General features: G+C 43.3%; 1 protein-coding gene across 6 annotated transcripts in view; it reads right to left on the bottom strand.

The window, feature by feature from the left end:
- The window catches only part of FAM49B (family with sequence similarity 49 member B), a 136,189-nt gene that overhangs the window by 30,793 nt on the left and 86,161 nt on the right, over window positions 1–19,235 (bottom strand). For 3 of the 6 annotated variants that reach the window (XM_018558761.1, XM_018558745.1, XM_018558753.1), the window contains exons 3-4: window positions 15,443–15,480; window positions 2,114–2,196 (exon numbers count right to left, since the gene is read on the bottom strand). In XM_018558761.1, coding sequence (XP_018414263.1) covers window positions 2,114–2,186 — 73 coding nt within the window. In that variant the 5' untranslated portion in view covers window positions 2,187–2,196; window positions 15,443–15,480. Of the gene's footprint in view, window positions 1–2,113; window positions 2,197–3,254; window positions 3,343–14,771; window positions 14,810–15,442; window positions 15,481–19,235 lie in introns of all 6 variants that reach the window. The other 3 variants (XM_018558769.1, XM_018558777.1, XM_018558785.1) reach the window with 3 other exon arrangements.

Below are 19,235 nucleotides of genomic sequence, written 5' to 3'. Positions count from 1 at the left end.
ATTTTTTTTTAAATGTTCTATACCCTTAAGAAAGCGCTGGTCAAGAAAATATGTGCTGCCCAATTCCTACCCAATTCTTCATCCTGGACTTGTGTCTCCATAACTCCGTGTCACTAAACTCAAGGGTTAAATCTTAAAATTGCATTCAAGTACCCTATTAACAACAATGTATCTTATTTGTGTATCACTCGGCTGTAGATCCTCCAATCATCTCTGAATTGGTGCCGAGACTGTCCTTCCTTCTGGAGGGTGGCTACTTTTGTTCCCCATGGTCCCTGTGTGTGTTGTAAAGTAGTCACCGCCCCAAGCCCTCTCCCGTTATGGACTACAGTCTCATGTTTAGTTTTTGTTACGAGATTGTAGCCGATCACGGGAGCGAGCTTGGAGCGGTGACTAATTTACAACACACGCAGGGACCATGGGGAACAAAAGTAGCCCCCCTCCAGAAGGAAGGACAGTGTCAGCACCAATTCAGAAATGATTGGAGGATCTTCAGCTGAGTGATACACAAATAAGATACATTTTTGTTAATAGGGTACTTTAATGTATTTTTAAGGTTTAAAGGATCAGTTCACCTTTTGCAAAAAATAAATAAACGCATAATTAATAATATATATAAAAAATGCATTTCTTTAATATTTGCATTCAAGCCTGGAAAGCATTGCAATTGTGATCACTTGATCACAGCTGCAAAGCTCAGGCTTCTGCACATTCTCTCCCAGGCAGAGCTTGTACTGAGGGACGGAGTTTCAGTTAGGAGAGATGGGGGAAGGACGGCTGGACTTCAAACTGCATTAAATTACCTCATACGTCGTCCAGCCGTCCTCGCTCTAGGTAAAGCTGCCCATATTCCTGCATCTGCCTAGAGCGAGGACAGCTGGACACCATATGAGGTGATTTCATGCAGAAAAGAGGATCTGGGTGGGGCATCTCTAGTATTTATGGCATTGGGTGCATTGATTGGTCAGTTTTGTTAACTATTTCTTGCTGCTGTTGGTGTCAGTAAACAAAGATGATGCAAATATGAGCCTCCTATCTTGACGTAAAATTGCAATGCTTTCCAGGCTTGAATGCGAATATTAAAGAAATGCATATTTTCATATATATATGTATTATTATGCATTTCTTTCATTTTTGCAAAAGGTGAACTTATCCTCTAACCCCTAAGTTTAGTGTCACTTTAAAGGGAGTTGCTCTGCAGTCCAGCATGGAAACTTTCAAGTAGGGCTGACAACGCTGGTTGGGATTTCAATGCAGAAGACACTGTTTTGTCAGCTCAAACAGGTAGTTAGGAGCTTAATGGATCTCTGGCACCATCAGCAGGTATTCTTCTGCACTTGTAGAGTTTTTTCAAAAAGACAAAAAAGGCATCCCAGGCTTGGATGGGTACCAGGAGAGGTTAAATAACCTGTGGCCTACACGTGACTCAAATGATAATGCAGGTTTGATAACTATATGAACTGTTCCCAAAAGCTTCAGTTTTGGGTAGATGCTGGAAAGTTTAATTACCAGTTTTCCTACATTTCATGGAGACCCCTGGAAGATATAAAAAGCCCAAGTTCCCGGCTCAGTCCACCTACCACTTCCATTACAAGGAGACCATTGGTTTACTTTCCATCATAAAGACTGCAAAGGGAGCATGGGCACAGTCTGACTTGGTTATCACACAGATGGGTGGGATGAAGAGTTAGGAACTCCATGACCAAAGTTTCACAACTGGAGTCTTCTCAAATCATAAAAACTGGTAGGCGATTCATTTCACAGATCTCCACATCAACATAGGAAGTGAGGGGGAATGGGGACACATACAGCCATAAATGACTTTTTTGGTAGAGTAGGAAAGGGTTAGTATCTGCATCAGGTTTTGGTTGCTGTGTTTACACTGGAGCGATCCCCCTCACTACCCATGAAGAACCCTGACCTTTGCCCAATCACTCCTAAACCAAGAAAAAGTCCTACACTCCTATGAGTGGAAAAATCTATTTTCAAGCAGTGGAAGATTTCAAAGTCCTGTTTGAAAGGACAGACACAAGGCAGACAGACAAGGAGTGCAGAAAGCAAACGCAGTCTACGGCAGGCAGAGAGGAAGAGATATATAAAATCAAATTCTCACTTTCAAAATCAAGGAAAAAATTTGGCCCTTGCTCAAGATCTGTGCATGTCAAAACTTTAAGAAGGTTCCCCATGTTAAGACACCTGTTAAGACAAGAACGAGAAACATAAATAATAGATAAAGCATGTCTTAATGAGACAGAACACCCTAAATTACAGAAGGGAAATACAAATAAGTATGAAGGCCAAAGGTTTAGAGCATGATGGCCAGAGAACCAGAGGAACGTATAGACTTGAGACCTTGCCACCAAGATTTCCACCAGTTTTCTTGTGAACGTTTTGCCAGTGACGCTGTACAGTGCGCGTGCAACACATTGCAGAACTGAACTATGTAGCCAAAAATGGATTTCAGATAATTAGGACCCAAGAGTTCATATATATCTTTTCATATACTGAATATAAGCAGTTCTATTCTCTATGGTAAGGATCAGAACTGGCTTTAGATCCTACCTCCTAAACCCATAAGAAAAGGCAGGATCTATTTTTTGTCTCGTCAGCAAGCCAATCCTAACCACATAGAGTACAACGTTTCCTGGTGATGCAACTGGTTTAAGTGCTGCTAGTCATATTGGGTGATAAAAAAGAAAACTATAAACTGGCCATGAGTTTTAAGCATAATTTTCTCGACAAACCGAATGCCAAATGGAAGCAAAAATTGTGAATTTAGGAACTTCTTATTAGATTGGGAAGATAATACATTGTGCTATGGTGACGTCACTAGTTCTGAAGGAACTGAGAGGCATGCGCTTGCCTAAAGATTGATGTAGAAAACAAAATGGCAGGTACACTTATAAAGGTCATCAATGAACACCACGCTTGAATATTGTACCTTCTAGTTCTGCATGGGCGGGCACCACTGTGCAGTCATCACTGGCAACTGAGAACGTCTTACTCTGGCTGGGTAACTTATTAATATTAAAAAAAATAAAGTGGCTGATCACAAAGGACCCTCAAACAAGACATGGGATCTGACGACAACTAGCCAGCCATGGTGGTCCTCTCTCTGGCCCTACGCTATGATAAGCAATCCCATGGCTCCTGTTTTCCCATCAACAGACGGTTCCCACTGCCATTCACTGTGATGGTGAGAATGGGTTACAGAGAACACACAGCAGCTGGGCCACGGCCTGTGAGAGACTTACTTTCAAAATCCAAGAAAAAATGTGCGGCATTGTGGTCTATGTCTCTGGTTAGCACTTTAATGAGATTACCCATGCCAGCCAGCCAAACCTAAAAATAAAAAAGGGCACAGTCATTCATTTCCAGTAAACGAGAGCAGGTGGAAGCTGGGGTTCAGTTAGTGGTATCTCTCGGTCTCTGGTGGTTTTCCATTTGTGAGAAGGAGGTTGGCAGCAGGCGTCTGCAGAACTAGTCTCAGGAGGAAAAGTCAGGTTATTACACAACGTCAAACTTCATGTAACACATTCGAGAGAGGAACTAAACCATTCTGATTTCCTGTGTGCATGAAAACCAACATACAGAAGGGTCAGTTTACCCAAAAGAGTTCTTGTTAGAATGGACTGTCCGTGTTGGAATTATCCGCTTGTTTTTCAGTGATCTCAATATCTGAGTTCCAGAGTTTTCTTGAATTCAAGATGCCAAGAAGATGGAGTCAAGAAATTCAATAGTAATACCTCAATAGGGATTGGAAATTAGACAACTTTCTGCTAAAGACCTAATTAGATTTAAAAAAAAGAAAAGGAACTCAGTCATTAAAATTCCCAAAATGTTCCTATAAAATAAAATATCACTTTTGGGTGGACTGACCCTTTAAAGTTCAGCTGAAGATCATATATAAAAAACATTTTAGGAAACTTCAACCCCTGCTAATATGCATTTGAATTTTACAATCAACGTCTATAAATATTTGTATTTGATATATTTTCTGTGTGTGTTCAATAGTTACATGGAAAGTACAGATACAGATTTTTATCCTGGCCTCCTAAGTTCCTGACCTGGGACAAAAACTTTATATGAAGTTAGGTAGAAATCGTGCTCAAAACTGCGCAGGTGGCGGCATGGTCACGGAATCACACACCACCGCCAATCGTGCTGGCGGTGCCAATTATTTTCTAGTGGCACCTCAGTTGCCCCAACCAGATCGTGCAGTTTCCACGCCGCGATACCGCTCCTGCAATCGCACACGATCGCGGCTTAAAAAACTGCACGGTGCGTGTCGCCAAAAAAGGTACATTTGTCTTTTTTCAGCGATTGCCGCGCGGATGTAACCCCATTGAAATCAATGGGGCCTGCGGCAACCGCTGTGTGCACACGCAGACGATCACGCAGTCCCGGGATCGCCGAAGTCTGCTCCGGCCCTTACATTTATCTTTGCAAATATGTCTCCTATTGCTGCAGCACAGCCACATGATAATGTATACAAATATTTAAAATAAATGTCATTATTTCTAAATGAAAACGTAAATACAGAATTTTATTTTTCCATTCCACTGCTGGACAATATGGGATATAATGACTAGGGATGCACCAATACCGGTTTTTCGATACATTGTTTTAGAGGACAATGTAGGAGCAACAAACATTTGTAAATTACATAGAAAATCTTCTATTTGTGAATCGAGGTCCATTTTAAGAAACCCGTTACAAGACCACTGTTATAGTGGACCATTAAAATTCAGACTGGCTACTTTTTCCTCTTCATCAGAGATTACAAGACCAAATGGCTAGGTTTTCCATCACATGACCAGCACTGGAGGGAACCCTGCAGCAGAATTTTCCCCAGGTAAGTTAAATGTCTCAGACTGGCGTAAGATAGGACTGAACGATGCAATTTAGGCCCCATTCACAATGCGCTTCAGGCTGCAGATGGAAATTCTTGCAGTCAGGAATCCCAAGTGTGTCCGTAAAGCTGTGGTGCGGGATAAATAACTGTCCCTGGATGCAATCTGTCTGCGTCCAGAGACAATGATTTATCTCAAACTGCAGGAAATGTTTCCATGGCCATTGATAGATGTGGTCGCTGTCAGCCTGTAATTAACTACTTGAATGGGCATCTGTACAGGCCCACCTGGGATTCCTGCCGAAGAATCCGTAGGTTCTTGCTGCAGGAATCCCCAGCCACCCCATGTGAATAAAGCCTAAAATTAGAAGGAAAGGCTAAACAAACCTACCATAAAATGTTGCCTCCCCATTACCCTGCATACACTTTAGCATAAAACTAAATTTTTGACAAAAACATGTATACCACAAAGCTCCGGCTCCCCCATGTTAATGACTAGAGCAGTGGACACCGGTGGGTGAAATGACTACTCTATTCAGCCCCATTTTCCGTTCTACACATTACACAGAGGAGCCGCAGCTTAGCAGTCAAGTGACTATACATACAAAAATTGGGTAAAAAGGTATTTACATTGTGATTTATGCTGAAATGTGTGCAGGACAATGGGAAGGGAAACTTTTTAAAGTAAGTTTATTGTTTAACCTTTCCTTCTACTTTAAGTCGTCTTTCACATATGCGAAAATTAAGTACAGTCATGGCCAAAAATATTGGCACCCCTGCATTTCTGTCAGATATTGCACCACTTTGCACAGAAAATTGTTCCACTTTCATGTTTATTTCTTTTGTTTGCATTGGTATGACACAAAAAAGTGGAGAATAAAAAAGCCAAATCTGACACATTTCACGGAAGACTGGACAAAATTATTGGCACCCTCAATTCATATTTGGTAGCACAGCCCTTGGAAAAAAATAACTGAATCAATGGCTTCCAATAACCATCAATGAGTTTCTTACACCTCTCTACAGGAATTTTGGAGCACTCTTCTTTCGCCAACTGCTCCGGGTCTCTCAGATTGGAAGGGTTCCTTTTCCCAATTGCTGTTTTGAGATCTCTCTACAACTGCTCTATGGGATTCAGATCTGGACTCATTGCTGGTCAGCCCAGGACTCTCCAGCACTTTGTCTGAAACTATTTCTGGGTGCTTTTTGACATGTGCTTTGGGTCATTGTCCTGCTGTAAGTCCCATGACCTCTGACGGAGACCGAACTTACTGACACTGGGCCCTACATTGCACCCGACAATTCTTTGGTAGTCTTCAAATTTCACAATGCCGTGCACACAGTCAAGACATCCAGTGTGTGAAGCAGCAAAGCAACCCCAAACATCACTGAACCTCTAAAGACCTAATTTTTCATCAAAAAGCTGTTAATTTTGTGTCATACCGATATAAACAAAAGAAATAAACATGAGAATGCCTCAACATTTGTAATTGCAACTATTTCCTGTGCGAAGTGGTGCATTATCTGACAGAAATGCAGGGGTGCCAATATTTTTGGCCATGACTGTACATCAAAAGTCACATTCACTCAATTTTCTTACTGTGGGTAACTACATGATGAAGAAAAAAAAAACTTCACGATGAGAGATTAAAGCACGAAAAGGCACCGAAAACCGATCCAGATTGGCTATTAGACCACAGAGGCAGCACCTGCTCCAAGATTTAGATCTTTAAATATTCCCAGTCCAAATATATTAGGGCACCTGCAACAGGGGAACCGTGATAACATCACACCAACCAAAATGGGGTCATGTGGTTACCAGAACAGGTTAAAAATAATAGAAATTACAAAGCAACTATCTCTGGGGGGGAGAAATGGGGCACACACTGTATTTTATACATGCATCAAAGCTAATCATGCTTTACACTAAGTAAACTTTTCCCATGTGTAGATATGCCGATACAACGTCATGTTTATCTTGAAGAGGTCCTGTGCAAACAAATTTTAACCCCTTCGTGATGGGAGACATACACTGTACGTCCCGTCACAAAGTGCCTATATGACTGGCCACGTACACTCTACATGACAAGTTATTTAAGGCTCTGTAATGCCGGTAACCGCTGATTCTCAGCGGTTACCAGTCATTAATGAATGTCGCAGTATTGAGGCATTCAATTTTTAAATAGTTAAGCTTTTGTAAAAGCTTCTTTCTTTCATTAAAAGGAGAACTATGAGGTGAGTGCTTTTCACTCACCTCATAGTTCTAGCCGACCTGTGACAATGAGACTGTCACAGGTCGGCTCAGTGGATCGGGAGGTGAGCAAACACATACCGGCGTTCGCTCACTTCTCGATCCTGTCACGGCACTCTGCCATGACAGGGGAGGGGCTGGATTCCCCCCTCCCCGCTCCGATCCGCCAGCGCTGACTGGCGGATCTGACGGGTACAGCTGGCTCTGCCTCTAGATAGGCAGAGCCAGCTGTCACTCACGCAGCCGGGCGGATCCAGACATAATTGTCGGGATCCGCTTCAGCTACGGCGTCTCAGTATATAGGGAGCTGTAGCTCGCGGTATACTGAGCATAGGGTGAGGGGAGGACGCTAGTTTGTGTCCTCCCGTTACCCTAAGGAGAACTATGGGGAAAAGCCCTGACACCATAGTTCTCCTTTAATGAAAGAATGAAGCCGTTACATACAAATACCGGATCGCTAAATAGCAATCCTGTATTTGACAGCTGAAAATAGCAGAGAGGTAGCAGAGTGACTCACCTCTCTGCTATTTGTTTTTACAGCCCGATAGCGGAAGTTTATGAAACATTTCCGGCAAAAACATACAAGAGATACAATGTATCTCTTTGCCTGAGATGTATCACTTCTGATCGTCTGGGCACGATCAAAGACCTTAAGGCTGGGTTCACACCTGGGTGTACGGAATATGCGCGTTTGCCGCGCTTTTTTACAGCGATTTGCGTTTTTTTTCTGGCAGATCTGCATGAGTTTCTGCACACGCAGTGCAGTGAGTTGTGCCGCTTTTTTGATGCGTTCAGGGTCGTTTTTGGTTAAAAAAGTGGGGTTTTTTTAAGTTTAAGATGGGCTTTCAGTGTGTTCCAGTGAGTTTGCATGCGTTTTTGATGCGTTCCGGGGCAGGTAAAATAGGGCTTGCTGCAGTTTTTATACATGCTCTGGAACTGAACACTGCGGTGTGAACTGGAGCCCAAAATACCATTGGAATACATTGGACGCAGTTTTGATCCGGTCTGTAACTGCTCTGCTCCTGGAACGCGTTTGGTGTGAACAAGGCCTAAGGCCTAATAATAGCCAAAGGCCTTGTTCACACCAAGCGCGTTCCAGGAGCAGAGCAGTTACAGACCTCCTTCTAAAAATACTAGTTTCTTGGCTGGTATGCTGACTGTCTGGCTTTGATGTCTTGATCAGCAGCAAGTATTTAGAACAAAACGGGGGGAAAAAACCTTATCTGCTTAATTATTCCAGGCCAGTGGCACTATTGAAGCAACATGGTTGGTATGACCGCCAGGGAACTAGCATTTGCAGAGTAACACAGCCACCTAAATGTGTCAATTCAGAAAGGTTGTTTTCCATTTTTTAAAGGTAAAATAACGCAGAGAAATCCCTAGAAACACCACTGACTCCCATATTGGATGCCCTTCGGCTATGCTTTGTATGATCGTTCTGTTTATCTGCAATAACAGGTGAGATCAAAGTTGGTCTGGGCAATGCAGACTGTGCTGTGTAATAAACGATCGTATGACATTTTAGCTATGGAGTTTAAACGAATACAGGAAAACCCTCACAGAGAAGTACCAATGACAAACTCAACATGTGCCAGGGGCATAGATGGAGCCAGCTCTAGCAGCCATAATGCTGCTTTAAAGGCTTACCTTAAATGATGCCTCTTGATCTGATCTTCATCTTCTTTCTACTTGTATTCAGGAGTCCCTCCAGCGCTGATGCCGGTCTCTGATCCAGCGCTGACTGCTGTCTTCCGTGTCCCACGGTGTCTGTCCAACTTGCACGCTGCTGGGCTGCCTGCATTGACTTACCTTGCGTCTCTCCTCTTCACCCAGCCGAAGATCTCTACTGCGCATACACCCGCAACCGTCATGTTGCTCGGCCGCTCGAGAATCTTTAGATCTTCAGACGGGAGCGAACGGCGGAGGCAAGTAAAACCCTTTTTGCTAATTTTTTTTTTAAATGCTATGCTTTTGCATATATCGACTGCTTGCTATGCTATGCAAAAAAAGAAAGAATAAGAGTTTAATTTGACTTTAATCCATTTGAATTTCGCATCCACTGGGAAACAGCTATAGAACTTAAACTGCCAAAAGCTATGAACATATATGTTCAGTTATTCCTAAGTGTGAGTATTTTAAAATTATTAATTATAATATTTATAAATCTGCTATTTAAAGAGTTCAGTACTTTGTTGTGGGGTAATTATTACCCCATGTGTTTTGTAAAAGTTCCTTCCTGCCTTTAATAATCAAGTGCGTGATTCAAGGCAAGAAAAACGCTTTATAAAAATGAAAAAAGTCATTATGTTTTGGTAGCTGGTGCCTGTGTGTCCACTGGGAGCCTTCTATTAAGCACAGTGTGCAGTGCCAACCCCACGCCATCAAGGTATGGAAGTGCTGCACAAAGGCTGCCCAGGACAGGTTGTGAGAACATGACCCACTGGGCAAGGACACAATTATAAACTTGACCTACTTATTGGGAGCAAGACATAAGGAACGTCACATCCGATTACACTCAGTCCCGGCGCCGCGGCCTTGTGGGGATGGCTGATGACAGGCTGTGTATCGGGAGCGGACAGGCGGAAAGCCAGATACACGATTTGAAAACAAACCTTGCACGCATGCCCTTCAAGCTGCCAGTACGGCAGAGCGATAGTGGGGAGCATCAGAAAGCGGGAAAGCTCAGCAGTAGGCACAGTTGCCAAGCTCTGCAGTGCAATGGCCTGTGGCAAGCTGCTTTCTATAAATAACAAATGAAGGGAAAAATCTAGAGATATGGACCAATGGCAGTATGATGGCTGGGAGCATGAAACAAGTTCATCAATGATCTCAGTACTATAACCTCACAGGACATGGTTCTTACACACCAGAACAAAATGATCTGCCGTGCACTGATGATTTTATAAAAGAGAACTCCAGGAAAGACATTGTAGGGTCAACCCACCAAAATATGGCATTTCAGCTTTTGGCTGCTGCTGCTGGAAAGCGAAACCACCTCACAAAGGTCCTGATGGTGAGGTGTCTGCAATCAGCTCCCAGGTCTGCTGTACCCATCACATGTGGGTCTAGCTCCTCCCAATGGATTTTTTTTTACAGTAGTATGGGGGAGCGAGGACATCAAAAGGTGGATAGGAACACCCAAAACTCTAAATTGCAGGAGACCTCGCCACTAGAGTCTTCAAGTGATTTAAAAGAGGTGTAAAGCCAAACCTTTTTTGGGGGGCTTTATTTCTCTTTTGGACCATAACATTACAATTACTAATGCGCTTCTGTGAACAACAGTCAGCATATAATGGGCTAGTGCCTATTTGCTGAGAGTGCAGAGCCGCAGTGCAGCCAGGAAGGATTCCAAACATATTGTTGGGACCCACCCGGCTGTCTGAATGACAGCTGACTCTCTAGAGCCAGAGCCAGCTGTGCCCGCCCCCTCCCTTCTGCCCCTCCAATGAGCAGTGGAGGAACAGAGCGGGGAGAGGGTGGAATCCCTGCGGGACAGCCATTGCTCTATGCAGGGAGAAGCTGTGAGCTGAGCGATCAACAGTTCATGGGCCCTCAGCTCTTGGTATATAGAGCCAGTGTGTGACAGCTGCATTGTCCCATGTGGGCTCTAAGTATTGGCAAGAGTATATTTTACTCCCCCTATACTTATCCTATAACAAGTCAGTAGGTGGCTCTGCCCACCAGGCTCAACCTAGAACTTAAATATCACTTTTGGGTGGATGAATCCTTTACACTGTAAACATGGTCAATGGAAATGCATCTGCCTGTGTTTCTGTTTCTGTAGTCACCATTTGTGAACGTGTATGAGAGAAGAACAGCAGTCTTAGCTATTCCATAGCAACCACATTCTCTCCATTACTGTGAACAGAAAACAATCTGATTGGTTATTGGCAACAAACTGCCTCAGGCAAATTCTTTAATGGAATCGAATAAGTCATAAAAAATGTTGAACTCGAAGCAGGGAATGTTTAGGACGATATCCTGCTTAAGTGGGGATTGGAGAACATTCACCATTACACACAATGCAACCAACACTCCAGTGTCCTCCATCTAAATGAGGTGCATCTTACATGCAGGGAAACATAAGTAGACTCAGCCCCTGGTGACAGGACGTGTTATAAAACAGACCAGAAGTCATGGTAGCTCATGGGTGTGTTTTATCCCGACTCCACTGCTGGCGCACAGTCAGCAAAACTGATGCTGCAGCAGAGTCAACAATTCAGCATCACTGTCAAAACTAGGGCTGCTGCCAACTAATCGATAATAATCGATGAGAATAGTTGTCAACTATTCTCATTATGGAATAGTTGGTTGGATCCTCTAGCTCTCTCCTCTACGCTGGGAATAGGGCACAGCAAGCAGTGGGCAGGTGCAATAGCCAGCCTGCTATTGGCTACTGCAATTTGAAATGGCCAATAGCAGGCTGGCTACTGCACCAGCCCACTACCTGCTGTATTTACATTCAGTTGTGGACTGCAGAATGTTGCCACTGGCAGCTGACATTCCCTGGCTGAAGCTATTCAAGCACCATGTGCTTACAATACAGTTATTATAACAACAAAAAATTATAAAAGGGGGAAAAAAGTAATTTTCGGTTTCGGCCTGACAAATTCTGCTGCGGAAGGTGCGTTGCAGTGCCATTCATTTCAATGGCACCCCAAACGCGCCTTCCACCCACAGTGTGATCGCCCGGCACTGGAACGCACGGTACCACAATGCGGTGTATTCCAGTGCAGTGTGATTGCAAAAAAATCTGCATGCAGTTTTGTTTGTAACACTGAATTGATGTATTTTATTTAAAATTAAGGATGGTATTTAATTATTTTTTTCAATGAATCCGATTTAAAAAAATTAATCGGCCAACTAGTCAATTATTAAAATGATCATTAGTTGCAGCCCTAGTCAAAGCATTCTCACAACATCCTCTATAATTGGCACAGACCACAGGTCCTATACAAAGACAAACATAGCACAGAATGTCACCAGCACACCAAACGATGTGGTCAAATGAAGCATCGGGGCTGCGCAGGGTGCCCTTTATCAGACGCGGCCCCATTTTGCTTCAGTGTGATAATATAGGTCAATAAAGGACAAACACTTGACCACAGCGTTTGTTATGCTGGTGACATTGTGTGTTATGTTTGAAGCCTGCAGTGCCATCCACTGGCATTACAGCACCAATCTTCAGGGGTTCATTGGTCAGGAGTGCGGCAGGACATCCTAAGGACTACACAAAGACAAGACTAAAAGGTTTGCATGTTAACACCAAGCGGTTTGGCTACATTGGGGCAACGTTGTAAAAATGATAACGCTACAAACATCCTGACAGGAAAACACCATCTGACACACAAGGCAGCAAAATGCTTTCATTGTAAAGCAGCATCCATAGGTAACGTTGGTATTATAGTGACATCTAGTGGTAAGATTTGAGAAGGCAGCAAAAAGGTGAAAACCCAGGATGAAAGTGAAATTGTTCAAGTTTTAGGTCAAAGTATTTTTTTTTTACTTGTATAAATGTAAAAACAGATATACTTTTGTTATTTGCAAGTGTGTAAGTGTGTGTGCTCATAATCTTCATTTTTTTTCTCTGGTTAGGTACCGTTGAAGATGCTAACAAGACCCAGTTATCAGTCTCTACTTAGGTTACTTGTAAGAGGGAAGCAGCAAATTTGAAGTGCTGTATCTCCTATATTTTGGGTCTGCTCATTCCTCCATTACCTGATGCCAACAGCACACCGCTGCTAAACACAGCAATGAAAGAATCCATTGTATTACAAAAAAAAAACCTCAATCGCCATTCACATGAGGTATTTAGGTGTATCAAAAAATGGGCATCTGTAAAAAATAAAACCAAGGCAACTGGACTTCCTGTTTTTTTCTTGAAGACGTTTTGCTGGTCATCCGACTAGCAGCGATTGGATCGGTGGTAAAGTGGGATCCAACTCTAGCGGTGTGTTGCAAAATGCCGCTTACTCATTACTAGCAAGACAGAGGATCACAAAGAGAGTCCTGTGCATCTGTTCTGAATAAAGCTGTCAATGTGTTGCGGGACCCACTTGATTTCCTTAGACAGGGGTCCTGGTGTTGAATGTTAATGGCAGGCAGCCATCAGGGGGGTACGGCCAATACTCATGTAAGGGGCCCGGGCAGCCTGGGGGGACCGCCCCGGGTCCCTTACATGACTATCGGCCGACATTGAAGGGCGAGGAGGCAGAGGCCTGGCCCTAGCATTGCGATTTCAACTTCAGTTTAAAAAAAAAAAACACAACACTGTTCCCTCCTGTTCAGTGAGGCTCTTTGCCAGAATTCAAAAGCTAGAGTTGGGATTTAAATATGAAGGGCAGGTTCAATATTTAACATCAAGGCAAGACAGATCGAGGGGTTGAGCAGCCATCTACTTTCTTGCTCATCATGTTTTCAGGGTTCCTTAGTTGACCCTGAAAACACAGAGGAAGAGGAATGAACCAACGAGTACCTATTTAAAAACACATTGATGGTAATGTATAAATTCTGGAGAAGTTGAGCATGGCAACCAATCAGCTTCTATTTTTCATTTTCAAAGATTAACTAAAAAGAGCAGCTGCTCCAGATTCTGTCTGCTCCAGTTTTGATCATCTCCCCTCATTGTATGGAAAGGGATGCTTTAGGTCAGGAAGAGCTGCCTGACACAGAGGGTGCTGCCAATTATGGAGGCAACGCTGGCTTTTGTAACAGCACACTCTGCAAAGTGAGTGTCATAGATGCACCTTGTAATACTTGTTTAGCTGTAAAGATTTCATTCAAAGAAATCAAAAATGATATAAAACACCCGTTTTTATTCCTCAAAAACATAATAGGTAAGCGGTCAGCGGTTAAAGAGGAACTTTACCCAGATCATTGAAATGACACCAATACATCTTTAGAAATGTTTAGTAATGACAATCTACAACCACATACTTCTAGATAATTGCCGGCTATTTATTCTTTGCATACCTTGTTTTTCTTTTACTTCCCCATTCTTCTGACAGTGGCCATGTTAACGAAGGGCAGGTTACTAGCTCTCCCTTTACTTCCTGTAACTCTGGCACATGTGACCATGCACATCATCCCAGGGGAGGGATGATGGCACATGTGACCATGCACATCATCCCAGGGGAGGAAAATGCCTTTCCCTGAGATCTCGTGAGATTACAGATGAGATTTCCCAACAATGCTTGGCTGATCTGCAGGATGCAACGCTTGGCCACAGATTACATCATTAATGCCCAAGAGAACCAGGAAGTAGAAAAACAATAAATGTAAGTAAAAGAAAAATATGTTTGTTTATCTAATGAATGTAAAATTATTTAATATCAGCGTGCAGAGCTGCATGGTGGTGTGATTTATAGTGAAAGGGGGGTAAAGGTCCTCTTTAAGTATAAGACGCAGGGAAGGGTGGGGGGGCTATTTAGCGAACCCGTTATTTAATCTTGCATGCCTTAAAAAAATAAAAGCATACCCATCATCACTGAACTGTTGTAAAACCTTTTACATGCACACAGGAAAAGCTTATGATTGTAAAATACAGAAAGCACACTAATAACTAATCAGTAACACAGAGGTGAACATATTTATTTTCTTATAAAGCTGAACAATGAATAAAAAGACACTTGTATGCCACAAAACAACATATGAATGTGCTGCGCTCACCTACTCCCAGTGTTGCAGTTGTTATCTTGGATCCCAACCTGTCAAACACACAAAAGAAAACAATGTTCATTACCAGGGTAACAAAGAACTAAATGTAGAAGAACTCAACTAGGGGATTGGTTTGCATGCTATACTCTACATATCAAAGATATTATGAGTAGGGATGCACCACTGCTAGTATCGGTACTGATGCAGAGTATTTGGGCGGGTACTCGTCCAAATGCTGTGATGCTTAGCCTTATACTTCCGGTATCAGGAAGCCGGGCAGCGAGTCTTTACACTGGTGACGAGAGAGCATGGAGACGACTTCCCGGCCAATCAGGAAGCCGGGCAACGTGTAATGACGTGCTGCCCGGCTTCCTGATTGGTCGGAAGCTGGCCAATCAGGAAGCCAGGCACCATGTAATGACATGGCGCCCAGCTTTCACCTCATGACAAGGGAGAATGGAGCCGGCTTTCCGGCCGATCAGGAAGCCGGGCGCCGCGTCATTACACCGCACCCGGCTTGCTGATTGGCCAGAAAGCCGGCTCCATGCTTTCTCATGACCTAGTGACGAGAAGCATGAGGACGGCTTCCCTGCTAATCAGGAAGCCGGTGGCAAGTCATTACACGCCGCCTGGCTTCCTGAATGGGACTTCCAGTATCGGCGAGTACCGGGGGGAAAAATCACCTACTCCCAGTGTTGCAGTTGTTATCTTGGATCCCAACCTGTCAAACACACAAAAGAAAACAATGTTCATTACCAGGGTAACAAAGAACTAAATGTAGAAGAACTCAACTAGGGGATTGGTTTGCATGCTATACTCTACATATCAAAGATATTATGAGTAGGGATGCACCACTGCTAGTATCGGTACTGATGCAGAGTATTTGGGCGGGTACTCGTCCAAATGCTGTGATGCTTAGCCTTATACTTCCGGTATCAGGAAGCCGGGCAGCGAGTCTTTACACTGGTGACGAGAGAGCATGGAGACGACTTCCCGGCCAATCAGGAAGCCGGGCAACGTGTAATGACGTGCTGCCCGGCTTCCTGATTGGTCGGAAGCTGGCCAATCAGGAAGCCAGGCACCATGTAATGACATGGCGCCCAGCTTTCACCTCATGACAAGGGAGAATGGAGCCGGCTTTCCGGCCGATCAGGAAGCCGGGCGCCGCGTCATTACACCGCACCCGGCTTGCTGATTGGCAAGTCATTGCACGCCGCCTGGCTTCCTGAATGGGACTTCCAGTATCGGCGAGTACCGGGGGGAAAAAAAAAAATCGGTACTCGCACTCAATACTGAAATACCGGTATTGGTGCATCCCTAATTACAAGCTATCATTAGGAAACTGCAGGATCTGTATCAACTATCTGCGACTTTCCAACTAAAACAAAACTGTAAAAAAGATTTAAAAAAATGAATTTCCTGGAAGTGTACATCAAGCCAAAAACGTGTTTTGTCTAGCTTTGGATAGCGTGGGGAAGGATCAGAACTCCTGTCAGGTTTTTACCGCTAATAGGGGGCCGTGATATTAAAGATGGTCATTTAATTTCCTGTGCTGCTCATAATGGTTTCACCAGACAGGAAGTGGGGGGAAAATCTGCAACAGGGACACACACAGAGAAAAAAAACATTCTGAAAGGGGTTTCTGCCTTCTCATACTGTACCAAGAAAATGTGTATTGCATTTGGAGACTTTCCCTCACTTCCTGTATGCTAAAACTCTCCGGAGCTCCAGATAGCAATAACAACCTGAAAGGAGTTTTAACCCATCCTCACTTTATCCAAAACGTAAAAAAAAAAAAAAATTGGCTGGACAAACACTTTTAGGGTGCATTCACACCAAAATGGGAAGGAAATCGCAAGTCAACGGAAGGTCCGTTGACTTGCAAATGTATCTTTCAATTTCCTCTTGATCCATTGCGTTGCAAAGCGTTTTTCAACGGATGCTAACGGAAGGGCAACAAAAAATGAATGGGGCAAGTTCACACCGGATTGTGTTTGGTTGAAAAAAGCACCACAATTTAACGGAGCAGTGTGAACTAGCCCCATCCATATCCATTCATTTTGCGGTGCCCTTCCATTAGCAACCATTGAATAACGGATCGCATTGCAACAGATCCGGTGTGAATGGGCCCTAAGCCCTTTAACTGCCATGAACATAAGAGTTGCATCAGAACAAATGTAACCCTTACGTCTGCTGCGTTTCCTTATGTTGTATGGTCACGAACCTGTAGCACAGGGGTCTCGAACTCAATTCACTTCCAATACTGCTGCAGACCTTACTAATCAATCCTTTCGGCCTGCGTTCACTGAAGGATTCCAGAGCGCTGGCCGAAAGGTTCCGAGTGTCGGCACAGAGGAGCACTTTTCGGTCTGTATACGGGTACATGGTCCCTGACTTGTGAGCTGGCTGTGGGCCACAGTAACAACTTGCGGCCTGGTACTTTTGCTGACTCTGCTATTGTTCCTTGCAATTTGATTTCCCTTGTGTGCCCTTCTGGCAGTGCTGAACTCCCCCGCGGCCCTCACCGCCGATGAGACCCGCGTCTTGCTTCATGGCAGTGTCATCGCCAGCTTTTCTATTCCGGCCAGCGAGCTGGGAAGTCAGTAAAACTGATCTCCTTCAGTCTGTAAATGAACACTGAAGAGCTCAGTAGTGAGCACTTTCATGTTCAGTGTTACTATGGGCTGAGCAGCACAAGAAGAGGACATTGGGGACTGAGTCCCAGATCTTCTCTATCATAAAGGGGAAACATCAGGAGTCTCTATAGTCCCCTGGTATGTCTCCAAAGAGGACCTGTCACAGATGGAGTATATACTGTCACCAAGCGGCTTGTCATCCCCATAGTGACAGAACGTAAATTAGGATCATTTATAGCATTGTAATAAACAAATGAAGTACACCTCTTCCCCCAGATACACAAATTGCACAACCATAATGTAAAGTTTTGCGATTTTCACAGATTGGCAAAAAGAAAAAAAAACACATAATTTAAAGTTTACAAATTTATGAACTCATTTAAGTTTTATATCTCTTAGGAATTTGGTATGTTAGCGGTGGTTGTGCGCTAATAATGATTTGAATCTATTTGTATTACAAATATTTGTTTCGATGAACATTTGCACAACCATCAGGGAACCTACAAAAATCAGTGACACCATCTTTGTATTCCGTCAGTCCGGTGCTTTCAGAAAAGATATGGTTTGGGTGGCGTCTTTTACAAACTCGGAAAGCTGGTAGTAAAATATGTTTAAATAACAAGGAAAAATTGCAGACGAGAAGGAGAAGTAGCAGAAGGAGCCAATCAGGTGTGCTGTAGTGCAAGGAGCATTCTGATAGGAGAGAAGAGAGCAGAGTGAGCTCATCGGTCTTCTGCTTCTCCTCTTCCTGTCCAGCCACAGAGTGGAAGGAGATCTGTGTTACTAAACTGCAGCAGAGATTAAACAGACTAACTCCCCTGCTAAACAGTGTTGAGCTGTGTAGATTCTAGGACTGGATGGGCAGAAATAACTTTCTGCCCATCCTTTGGCAGGTAAGACTGCTCCCATATGTGCATTCAGCTGCCTGGAGTTCAGCTATAAAGTGTATTTCTGCTTTGGCAGCCAAATTGGGAAAACTATTTTGTGCTCATTCACATTTAATAACTTTTTAAAAAATGGCACTTACATTTGATGTGCATTATATTGCATGATGTTCAGGAAGGGGCTGTGGGAAGTTAGCTCTGTCTGTACTATGCTGGCAGATCTCGTCATCAGTAAACTAGACTTAAACAGTTTTGGGGGGAATTTATCAAAACAGGAGCAGAAAAATCTGAAGCAGTTGCCCATGGCAACCAATCAGCATCTCTCTTCAGTTAAGATTTGAAAATGAAAAATAGAAGCGGATTGGTTGTCATGGGCAACTGCTCCAGATTCTTCTGCTCGTGTTTTGATAAATTCCCCTATGTGTGTCCTAACAAAGGGATAAAGGCTTGGAAGCATTGCATGTTAGTGAGAGGAAGCTCAGTCTGTCCCTCTACATTTCAAAGTGCTCAGTGTAGCCTGGAATCTGCACAAAGACCTTCACCAAGGAGAGAAACATCTACAAGGTAAGAAATAGATTTTTAAAATGTGTCTTTCGATATTCTGTGTGAATAAGAGCACAGAACATATATTGGGGTTTTCAGCAAAAGTGAAAAGCTTTTGTTTTTCTGACGTCCAGTATATAAGGGGAATTCCCTTCACTTTGCAAAGATTTGTTCTCACTTCTTGTGGTGTCTCTGGGGTAACTATTAAAAGATGTACATATAATAAGTACAACAATGCATGAACACTCACAGATACAAACTAGAACAAGAAACTACTAACATAAGTCAAGATAACAAGTTCTCCAATGTGTGTGTGTCATATGCTTCCTCAATTTCTATTATAAGCAATCATTATTCTCAGCAATCAGAAAAAAATGATGGTGACAAACACACATTATATATATATATATATA

Source organism: Nanorana parkeri, unplaced genomic scaffold (genome assembly GCF_000935625.1).
Source record: "Nanorana parkeri isolate BGI_ZX_2015 unplaced genomic scaffold, ASM93562v1 scaffold15, whole genome shotgun sequence".
NCBI lineage: Eukaryota > Metazoa > Chordata > Amphibia > Anura > Dicroglossidae > Nanorana > Nanorana parkeri.
The sequence above is the reverse complement of the archived record's forward strand: the minus strand, read 5'-3'. Positions and strand labels throughout refer to the sequence as shown.